Below are 12,460 nucleotides of genomic sequence, written 5' to 3'. Positions count from 1 at the left end.
CAGTTACTGGGATTTTCATGCACAACCATTTCTAGGGTTTACAAAGAATGGTGTGAAAAGGGAAAAACATCCAGTATGCGGCAGTCCTGTGGGCAAAAATGCCTTGTTGATGCTAGAGGTCAGAGGAGAATGGGCCGACTGATTCAAGCTGATAGAAGAGCAACTTTGACTGAAATAACCACTCGTTACAACCGAGGTATGCAGCAAAGCATTTGTGAAGCCACAAAACGTACAACCTTGAGGCGGATGGGCTACAACAGCAGAAGACCCCACTGGGTACCACTCATCTCCACTACAAATAGGAAAAAGAGGCTACAATTTGCACAAGCTCACCAAAATTGGACAGTTGAAGTCTGGAAAAATGTTGCCTGGTCTGATGAGTCTCGATTTCTGTTGAGACATTCAGATGGTAGAGTCAGAATTTGGCGTAAACAGAATGAGAACATGGATCCATCATGCCTTGTTACCACTGTGCAGGCTGGTGGTGGTGGTGTAATGGTGTGGGGGATGTTTTCTTGGCACACTTTAGGCCTCGTTTAAATGCCATGGCCTACCTGAGCATTGTTTCTGACCATGTCCATCCCTTTATGACCACCATGTACCCATCCTCTGATGGCTACTTCCAGCAGGATAATGCACCATGTCACAAAGGTCGAATCATTTCAAATTGGTTTCTTGAACATGACAATGAGTTCACTGTACTAAACTGGCCCCCACAGTCACCAGATCTCAACCCAATAGAGCATCTTTGGGATGTGGTGGAACGGGAGCTTCGTGCCCTGGATGTGCATCCCACAAATCTCCATCAACTGCAAGATGCTATCCTATCAATATGGGCCAACATTTCTAAAGAATGCTTTCAGCACCTTGTTGAATCAATGCCACGTAGAATTAAGGCAGTTCTGAAGGTGAAAGGGGGTCAAACACAGTATTAGTATGGTGTTCCTAATAATCCTTTAGGTGAGTGTATATTTTTATAATAAAAACTCTATTACATTATTCATAAAATAAAATAAGAATAATAAATGAGACATTTTAATTTAAAAAGCACTGCTTGTACATGCCTAACCTCCCTGAAAATGTAGTCTTTTGTTAGGACAAGAGGTTAGATGACACAACACAAAACAATACATTCCATTAAAAAGCAGTTACTTCAGAGCAAAGATTTGCACAGTACAATCTGTCTGTAAAATAGGATTAGGGTGAGATTTGGGAATTGCTTGCTCTGAGTACATGGGAAATGTATTCAATTTGTAATGTTGTGTTAAACATGATAGGATTTATTTTTGAAAGCCGGAGAGAACAGGCTTTACTGAAAGTCAGCACATCAGAAGACAAAAAGTGCCACCCCATTCACCATGATGCAGCTCAATTTAACAGATAAATCCTAAAGTGCAGACGTTCGATGCACCTTTAGTTTGACTGCTACAAACATTATTATTTCACTGATATAATTTGAAGCAATACAAAAATGTGATTTTGTCCACTTTGCCATGTAGGTCTTCATGACGTCTGTGTAGCTTCCTCAATAATAAATGTTTAAATTGTATAGTATGATGCCTGATTCTGATATATACATATCCCATCTTGGTAATACTTTATAATAATGTGCTGCTGTTTATTAATGTGTTGTTAATGATGTCATATATGATCAATATATACATTATAACTCAGTTATAGCAATACATGGAATGGTCACAAAGTCAAACAGGTAGCAAACAAGTGTCCCTCTTTCGAATAATATAGGTATAAATTATGTTTACCCCTTTAAACTCACAATGCAAAGCCTCATTTATCAATAAATAAAAATCCTATTGATATTCCATGACTTACAAATATAATAATGACTACATAATAATTTATTAAGAATACAACTCTGAACCAGCTCCTGGGGTAGCTGCTTCTGGTATGATCACACTGTCAGACACAGAACTGTTAGATTCCTGAAATAGCATCTCTTCTACTTGATTAGTGGAAAATGTTGCTAATGGAGCTGCTCCAGATTCTGTTTTCTTTTGTGTCTTTGTGAGAGAAGATATCTATGCTCTAAAACAAACCTAGTTATACATTCATCAGATTCTCCTCTTATGTACTTGCTCTGCATCCCTTGATGTTTACAAGGTTATAGGTTCGGCGTTTGAAGCAGTACAGCAACGCAGGCTAGACTCAGTAAATTGCACAATGCCTCATTGATCAAATATTTGTGATGTTCCTACAAGGAAATATTTCAATTTTAATTGCATAGATACTGGCGTCCATATAAGATGTGTATGAGTAGAAAGATTAAGTTAAGAAAATTGGATTTGTTAATGAAGAAAACAAAAATGTGTAGTAAAGAATGTATTGATCTTGTTTTTTTGTAAACATCCATACAAAAACACACTGACCTAAACAGGTTTGAAAAATCCTTGAGAAAATCTCAGATGCACAGTTAATCTGTAAATCGTATAAACCACATGCAGATAACCGAGAGTCATATGTATTTTGTTTCCTTATTGTTAGCACCAGGGGCCGATTGCATAAAACTATATTAGACTGGTCTAAACCATTAGACTAGTCTTAATTTGACAGTTAGACTAGTCTATGTAAGTTAGTCAGTTGCATAAAAAATAAGACTGACTAAGACTTAGCCTGAAAAATTAGCCTTCTCATTCCCAGGCAAACGTGGAACTTAAGCCCAAGTCTTTGTCTTTCGACTTAAGTCAATCTTTCTGGAAACTGACAGTACTGACAAACTCAGAATGGTCCTGTGTTTTAAGATAAGCTGTCAAACAATGTTAATCTGAAGGGAATGGGGGAGTGGGAGTCGGGGAAGCAGCTGAGCTGCACAGGAGTAGATCCCGATGAGGAAATTCATTGTCTTGTGCACGATCACTGTGGAAGGCGAGATCACAGAGCCCCGGATGGGAATGTTGAAGAAGCTGTCATGAGGAGGCAAGCAATGCTTAATGTGTAACAGAAGGCATGAATGGGAGAGCAGGCTGAAAGGGTTTTAAAGGAGGCTGTCAGATATTCTGTGAAGTTCCTGGTCATATCTTCTGCTGCACTTCAGACTACTTCTATATATAACGCATGACAAAATGAGAACACTATTGTTGGAAGCATATGCTTTCTTCCTAACAAGCATCCGACCATTTGGAACAGAATCTAATATCATCTGCTAGTCTTTGTTATTACATTGCATCCAGAAAGTATTTCACAGCACTTCACTTTTTCCACATTTTGTTATGTTACAGCCTTATTCCAAAATAGATTCAATTCTACAATTCAAAATTCTACAAACAATACCCCATAATGACAACGTGAAAGAAGTTTGTTTGAAATCTTTGCAAATTTATATATATATAAAAAAAAGCACATGTACATAAGTATTCACAGCCTTTGCCATGACACTCAAAATTGAGCTCAGGTGCATCCTGTTTCCACTGATCATCCTTGAGATGTTTCTACAACTTGATTGGAGTCCACCTGTGGTAAATTCAGTTGATTGGACATGATTTGGAAAGGCACACAACTGTCTATATAAGGTCCCACAGTTAAAAGTGCATGTCAGAGCACAAACCAAGCCATGAAGTCCAAGGAATTGTCTGTAGACCTCCGAGACAGGATTGTATCGAGGCACAGATCTGGGGAAGGGTACAGAAAAATTTCATCCGTAAATGGAAGAAGTTTGGAAACACCAGGACTCTTCCTAGAGCTGGCTGCCCGGCCAAACTGAGCGATCAGGGGAGAAGGCCCTTAGTCAGGACGGTGACCAAGAACCCGATGGTCACTCTGACAGAGCTCCAGCGTCTCTCTGTGGAGAGAGGAGAACCTTCCAGAAGAATAACCATCTCTGCAGCACTCCCCCAATCAGGCCTGTATGGTAGAGTGGCCAGACGGAAGCCATTCCTCAGTAAAAGGCACATGACAGCCCACCTGGAGTTTGCCAAAAGGCACCTGAAGGACTCTCAGACCATGAGAAACAAAGATTGAACTCTTTGGCCTGAATGGCAAGTGTCATGTCTGGAGGAAACCAGGCACCACTCATCACCTGGCCAATACCATCCCTACAGTGAAGTATGGTGGTGCCAGCATCATGCTTTAGGGATGTTTTTCAGCGGCAGGAACTGGGAGACTAGTCAGGATCAAGGGAAAGATGAATGCAGCAATGTACAGAGACATCCTTGATGAAAACCTGCTCCAGAGTGATCTGGACCTCAGACTGGGGCGAAGGTTCATCTTCCAACAGGACAATGACCCTAAGCACACAGCCAAGATAACAAAGGCGTGGCTACAGGACAACTCTGTGAATGTCCTTGAGTGGCTTAGCCAGAGCTCAGACTTGGACCCGACTGAACATCTCTTGAGAAATCTGAAAATGGCTGTGCACCGACACTCCCCATCCAACCTGATGGAACTTGAGAGGTCTTGCAAAGAAGAATGGGAGAAACTGCCCAAAAATAGGTGTGCCAAGCTTGTAGCATCATACTCAAAAAGACTATAATTGGTGCCAAAGGTGCTTCAACAAAGTATTGAGCAAAGGCTGTGAATACTTATGTACATGTACTTTTTTGTTTTTATTTTTAATAAATTTGCAAAGATTTCAAACCAACTTCTTTCACGTTGTCATTATGGGGTATTGTTTGTAGAATTTTGAGGAAAATAATTAATTTAATCCATTTTGGAATAAGGCTGAACATAACAAAATGTGGAAAAATGGAAGTGCTGCGAATACTTTCACTGTACTTATTTGTTGCATCCTCTAAAGTGGATGCTGTACATTTCTGCTACTGTCTTATAAGGAAGACTGATGCAGTTCTCAGTGATAAGCTCCAAGAAAACCACAGTTCTGCTTGGCACATTGAAAACCCTGACTGACAACACTAAAAACCAACAGCTGTCGTGAACCACCCCATGAGGAATGCTGGTAATAGTCAGCTACAACACAACCCAGATGGAAACCAGTCATGTGTGGGCTATACCACGGTTGTGGAGGCTGTTTTAGATGCAGATGCTCAGGAGCCCTGTGGATCTGCATTTTTTAGTTTGAGGCTGATTTTGCAGTCTAGCAAAATGGGTCTTTAGTTACCCAAAGCCCCCAAGGGTCCAGTACAGTGTTTAGGTCAGAAGTACAATCTGTTTGGTGGTCTTGGTTTACAGCAGTGAATCAAAATGCAATTACACATCTGAACTGATAGTTAAGATTGTTGAGATTGCGGGACATTAAGGCTTTCATGCCCCAGGCTTATGTGTATTGTCTTTTCTACTCACAAGGAGACAGCATTAACTGCATACACCATAGTGCACAGGATTTATTTTTTATTTTTTAATATATATGAAGTCTGTGGCCGTCCCGAGTGGCACACAGTGGGACTGCCCCAAGAGACACTGTCATTTCTCAGACCTAGGTTTCTCAGGGTAGGTGAATTAACAGGGGAGAAGCAACTGACCCTCTGCTTCCCTATGACTTGATAAAGCAGGGAGGAGTGCCAGTGTGATAGAGAGATAAACAGAAGAATATTATTACTTTAACAAATTGATATATGGGTTTGCGATTAGGACTGTTTGCTGTGTGCTTGTCTACCATTACTTGCATCTGTTTTGTGTGTTTGGTAGACTCAAATAAAAGGTTTTGATTGGTTTGTTTTTGCTTATTGCAACATATTTCGTTTTTTTAATTTGTCTTACAAATATCTTCCAACATAAAACCAGTGTCACCTTACAATAACTGATTTTGAGTTTCAGTGTTTTAAATAAAATATCAAACAGAACAAAATGTACCATTTATAATTCAGTACTATGGGAGAATTGGTCAGTGGTCTGAATATTTTTGCAATATACATATATATATACACTCACCTAAAGGATTATTAGGAACACCATACTAATACTGTGTTTGACCCCCTTTCGCCTTCAGAACTGCCTTAATTCTACGTGGCATTGATTCAACAAGGTGCTGAAAGCATTCTTTAGAAATGTTGGCCCATATTGATAGGATAGCATCTTGCAGTTGATGGAGATTTGTAGGATGCACATCCAGGGCACAAAGCTCCCGTTCCACCACATCCCAAAGATGCTCTATTGGGTTGAGATCTGGTGACTGTGGGGGCCAGTTTAGTACAGTGAACTCATTGTCATGTTCAAGAAACCAATTTGAAATGATTCGACCTTTGTGACATGGTGCATTATCCTGCTGGAAGTAGCCATCAGAGGATGGGTACATGGTGGTCATAAAGGGATGGACATGGTCAGAAACAATGCTCAGGTAGGCCATGGCATTTAAACGAGGCCTAAAGTGTGCCAAGAAAACATCCCCCACACCATTACACCACCACCACCAGCCTGCACAGTGGTAACAAGGCATGATGGATCCATGTTCTCATTCTGTTTACGCCAAATTCTGACTCTACCATCTGAATGTCTCAACAGAAATCGAGACTCATCAGACCAGGCAACATTTTTCCAGTCTTCAACTGTCCAATTTTGGTGAGCTTGTGCAAATTGTAGCCTCTTTTTCCTATTTGTAGTGGAGATGAGTGGTACCCGGTGGGGTCGTCTGCTGTTGTAGCCCATCCGCCTCAAGGTTGTACGTGTTGTGGCTTCACAAATGCTTTGCTGCATACCTCGGTTGTAACGAGTAGTTATTTCAGTCAAAGTTGCTCTTCTATCAGCTTGAATCAGTCGGCCCATTCTCCTCTGACCTCTAGCATCAACAAGGCATTTTCGCCCACAGGACTGCCGCATACTGGATGTTTTTCCCTTTTCACACCATTCTTTGTAAACCCTAGAAATGGTTGTGCGTGAAAATCCCAGTAACTGAGCAGATTGTGAAATACTCAGACCGGCCCGTCTGGCACCAACAACCATGCCACGCTCAAAATGGCTTAAATCACCTTTCTTTCCCATTCAGACATTCAGTTTGGAGTTCAGGAGATTGTCTTGACCAGGACCACACCCCTAAATGCATTGAAGCAACTGCCATGTGATTGGTTGGTTAGATAATTGCATTAATGAGAAATTGAACAGGTGTTCCTAATAATCCTTTAGGTGAGTGTATATATACTGTGAGGGAAAAAAGTATTTGATCCCCTGCTGATTTTGTACGTTTGCCCACTGACAAAGAAATGATCAGTCTATAATGTTAATGGTAGGTGTATTTTAACAGTGAGAGACAGAATAACAACAAAAAAAATCCAGAAAAACGCATTTAAAAAAAGTTATAAATTGATTTGCATGTTAATGAGGGAAATAAGTATTTGACCCCTTCGACTGGCAAAACCCTCGTTGGCAATCACAGAGGTCAGACGTTTCTTGTAGTTGGCCACCAGGTTTGCACACATCTCAGGAGGGATTTTGTCCCACTCCTCTTTGCAGATCCTCTCCAAGTCATTAAGGTTTCGAGGCTGACGTTTGGCAACTCAAACCTTCAGCTCCCTCCACAGATTTTCTATGGGATTAAGGTCTGGAGACTGGCTAGGCCACTCCAGGACCTTAATGTGCTTCTTCTTGAGCCACTCCTTTGTTGCCTTGGCTGTGTGTTTTGGGTCATTGTCATGCTGGAATACCCATCCACGACCCATTTTCAATGCCCTGGCTGAGGGAAGGAGGTTCTCAGCCAAGATTTGATGGTACATGGCCCTGTCCATCATCCCTTTGATGCGGTGCAGTTGTACTGTCCCCTTAGCAGAAAAACACCCATGTTTCCACCTCCATGTTTGACGGTGGGGATGGTGTTCTTGGGGTCATTCCTCCTCCTCCAAACACAGCGAATTGAGTTGATGCCAAAGAGCTCAATTTGGTCTCATCTGACCACAACACTTTCACCCAGTTCTCCTCTGAATCATTCAGATGTTCATTGGCAAACTTCAGACGGGCCTGTACATGTGCTTTCTTGAGCAGTGGGACCTTGCGGGTGCTGCAGGATTTCAGTCCTTCACGGCGTAGTGTGTTACCAATTGTTTTCTTGGTGACTATGGTCCCAGCTGCCTTGAGATCATTAACAAGATCCTCCCGTGTAGTTCTGGGCTGATTGCTCACCGTTCTCATGATCATTGAAACTCCACGAGGTGAGATCTTGCATGGCGCCCCAGACCGAGGGAGACTGACAGTTATTTTGTGTTTCTTCCATTTGCGAATAATCACACCAACTGTTGTCACCTTCTCACCAAGCAGCTTGGCGATGGTCTTGTAGCCCATTCCAGCCTTGTGAAGGTCTACAATCTTGTCCCTGACATCCTTGGACAGCTCTTTGGTCTTGGCCATGGTGGAGAGTTTGGAATCTGATTGATTGATTGCTTCTGTGGACAGGTGTCTTTTATACAGGTAACGAGCTGAGATTAGAAGCACTCCCTTTAAGAGAGTGCTCCTAATCTCAGCTCGTTACCTGTATAAAAGACACCTGGGAGCCAGAAATCTTGCTCATTGATAGGGGATCAAATACTTATTTCCCTCATTAACATGCAAATCAATTTATAACTTTTTTGAAATGCATTTTTCTGGATTTTTCTGTTGTTATTCTGTCTCTCACTGTTAAAATACACCTACCATTAAAATTATAGACTGATAATTTCTTTGTCAGTGGGCAAACATACAAAATCAGCAGGGGATCAAATACTTTTTTCCCTCACTATATATATACACTCACCTAAAGGATTATTAGGAACACCTGTTCAATTTCTCATTAATGCAATTATCTAACCAATCAATCACATGGCAGTTGCTTCAATGAATTTAGGGGTGTGGTCCTGGTCAAGACAATCTCCTGAACTCCAAACTGAATGTCTGAATGGGAAAGAAAGGTGATTTAAGCAATTTTGAGCGTGGCATGGTTGTTGGTGCCAGACGGGCCGGTCTGAGTATTTCACAATCTGCTCAGTTACTGGGATTTTCATGCACAACCATTTCTAGGGTTTACAAAGAATGGTGTGAAAAGGGAAAAACATCCAGAATGCGGCAGTCCTGTGGGCGAAAATGCCTTGTTGATGCTAGAGGTCAGAGGAGAATGGGCCGACTGATTCAAGCTGATAGAAGAGCAACTTTGACTGAAATAACCACTCGTTACAACCGAGGTATGCAGCAAAGCATTTGTGAAGCCACAACACGTACAACCTTGAGGCGGATGGGCTACAACAGCAGAAGACCCCACCGGGTACCACTCATCTCCACTACAAATAGGAAAAAGAGGCTACAATTTGCACAAGCTCACCAAAATTGGACAGTTGAAGACTGGAAAAATGTTGCCTGGTCTGATGAGTCTCGATTTCTGTTGAGACATTCAGATGGTAGAGTCAGAATTTGGCGTAAACAGAATGAGAACATGGATCCATCATGCCTTGTTACCACTGTGCAGGCTGGTGGTGGTGGTGTAATGGTGTGGGGGATGTTTTCTTGGCACACTTTAGTGCCAATTGGGCATCGTTTAAATGCCACGGCCTACCTGAGCATTGTTTCTGACCATGTCCATCCCTTTATGACCACCATGTACCCATCCTCTGATGGCTACTTCCAGCAGGATAATGCACCATGTCACAAAGGTCGAATCATTTCAAATTGGTTTCTTGAACATGACAATGAGTTCACTGTACTAAACTGGCCCCCACAGTCACCAGATCTCAACCCAATAGAGCATCTTTGGGATGTGGTGGAACGGGAGCTTTGTGCCCTGGATGTGCATCCCACAAATCTCCATCAACTGCAAGATGCTATCCTATCAATATGGGCCAACATTTCTAAAGAATGCTTTCAGCACCTTGTTGAATCAATGCCACGTAGAATTAAGGCAGTTCTGAAGGCGAAAGGGGGTCAAACACAGTATTAGTATGGTGTTCCTAATAATCCTTTAGGTGAGTGTATATATATATATATATATATATATATACAGAGAGAGAGAGAGAGAGAGAGAGACAGACAGAGAGAGAGACGGAGACCTTCAGGAGTGTCACTTCAAGAAAAAGGCCTGATAGAAACCATAAGATAAAGAACTGCCAGAGAGGATCAATAATCAGGCAGAAAATCAACAAACACACTGTATTACTGTCTCTACAATGATAATGCTGCACGAATTGTACAGGAAATCCTATTGGAAACCTAGAGGCTTGTGGAGATGTACCTGGCTGAACTATTTTTTCAGCACAATGTTTACAGATGACTGAAGTTCAACCCAAGCTATCAGTGAAATGCCATTCTCGCATTTATCTTCAAACAGATGGACTGAAAAACAGAGCGGGAAAAAGCACTGCAATTTGCCTGTCACAACACCTATTAAAATAACTATATGGGCATTTTAAAATCCATACAGCTCGATAGCTATCTGAAATGTGTTCTAAGAGGGAATACGTTAATAAAATAACCTCTAGAATAAGATCTATTTCTTATATCCTTGTCTGACATCAGTTCTCCCTTATAAAATGATTTGAGATTCTCTCTCTGTACCTACCTTTGCTTCATCCCTTGGGCTGTCACTTAAATGTACCACGGGTCCAGGATGTGTTTTGGTTGATCTGCGAATGAGAACAGATGGGTTTTGTTTTACACAGGGTGATTTCACATTGTGGAGACAAATTTAAATGATATGATCTGCTACATAGAATCATTGGATAATCTTTTTTCCCCCCAAAACCACAAGCTGTTTTGAGAAACCAACTAAATGCTTTTATTTGTAATGATTTCTGTGCACAATTCCCTTTTAACAGCTATACCCAGCTATAGAGAAAATGCAGATTTTTTTAGGGGTTTGATTTTTGGGTTTTACCCTATTTAATCTGATTTCTACAGCCAAGTGTTATTTTTGGGATTCGGATTCAATCCAAAAACTGACATAATCTTCAAAAACTCAGTGAATGCAGTCAGGGTTGTCATACAGCTAAGTGTTTTTGGGGGGCAGAAGTCAGAAAATAAATTACGATTACCTATAGGGAATCCTACATATTTCTACATGTAAGTGCACTTTAACGTTCTGCTCCACACACATATTTAATAGTAATCTCTTGCCAGTAGATCGTCTGGCACAATCAAACTGATCTCTGTATCTGATCATGAAAAAAATAAGTCCTTAAAAATGGTTTGTATAATGCATTGTACAAAACTATAAGAACAATTAAGTCAATGTAGTTGCAACTGAAGCTTTTTACAAAGTTCCACTTTACTTTATTACTAAAGCATTTATTTGGTCTTGTACGATTTCTGTTTTAATCGTGTCACCCTGAAAAAGAATCACCTACTTTTCTGCACCTCACTGGTGCTGCTACTACTGATACATACTGCAGCTGGTTTCAAAGGAGACTTCAGTCTCAGGGTTTAGAAATAAATACATTGAATGTGCTTTAATATATATTAACTTTAATAAGTAGATGTACATCCACTGCAGTCTATGAAGGATGTGAATAATTTTGGAGGCAACTGTACCTGTAGGTCTAGTTAGTAGTATTATGTAACTTTTTTCTTCTTCTCTGTTAACTTAAGTTTAGGAATTGAAACACAGGAAAAGCAACTCAACAAAACAACAACAACAACAACAATAATAATAATAATAATAATAATAATAATAATAATAATAATAATAATAATAATAATAAAGTTATGCTGTACACCACAGTTACACAAAAACAATTCATAATAGCTAATATGAAATTTTGGTTAAAAAAAGGAAGTTTTAAAGCATGTTGTAATATAATCAAAGTGTTGTTCAGTGTGATGTACTATACCTTGCTGTCTTTCACACATCATGCCACAGAAATACCGGCGTTGCCATGTACAGACTCGATGAAGCGCATGCACTGATTAAGGGGCTGTCACTAAATTGCATACTGTAGCTGAAGTGGCAAGGGATAATCTAAGATAAATCATATTTACTGAAATGTTTCTACATAGGTTTGACATAAAAAATAAATGAACAAAAAAAATTGAAATAATTTGGAGCCACTGAATGCAGTGATTCCAGTAGAGACAAGATGTGACACTAGTAACTCTAATCTCAATGAAGCAGGTGTGTACCATGTGGATTCTAGTTTTACCTACAATGTTTCACATTAGTGTAACAATAAAATAACTAACTCTGATTTTCATGTTTTATCCGATTTAACCAGACTCATACCTAAATTGTTATTTTGGCATTTGGGATAAACATGAAAATTCTCAGAATTTATGGAAAGGTTGTGCAGCTGTCTGCTGCAAGTGCCAGAGAAGAATTTGACAATGCTGATAACACTGTATTGCCCATTAGAAAAATAATGCTGGTATTAAAAAAATCAATTTTATTCCAGTATTAGAGTATTGTAGCTTTTAGATTTTAGCATCAATTCTCTTTATTTGGAGAACATGTTGCATTTCTCTTTTTTAGATAGTGTTGTTCTTCTCTTTTCTGTGTATTACCTTCAATTCTTAACAAAAATAAAAATAATGGAAAGAAAAAATAGCTCCCAATATGTTTTTCTTGTTAAGAATTTGTCTGTCAATAGATAGCTGTAACCTGATGAAGCAT

At 40.1% G+C, this 12,460-nt stretch overlaps 1 protein-coding gene across 1 annotated transcript in view; it reads right to left on the bottom strand.

The window, feature by feature from the left end:
• Positions 1-12,460, bottom strand: part of stxbp5l (syntaxin binding protein 5L) — a 298,005-nt gene that overhangs the window by 105,247 nt on the left and 180,298 nt on the right. The window contains exon 6 of the mRNA XM_066706964.1: positions 10,418-10,481. Coding sequence (XP_066563061.1) covers positions 10,418-10,481 — 64 coding nt within the window. The remainder of the gene's footprint in view (positions 1-10,417; positions 10,482-12,460) is intronic.

Source organism: Amia ocellicauda, chromosome 6 (genome assembly GCF_036373705.1).
Source record: "Amia ocellicauda isolate fAmiCal2 chromosome 6, fAmiCal2.hap1, whole genome shotgun sequence".
Lineage (NCBI taxonomy): Eukaryota > Metazoa > Chordata > Actinopteri > Amiiformes > Amiidae > Amia > Amia ocellicauda.
This window is presented reverse-complemented; position numbering and strand designations above follow the sequence as displayed.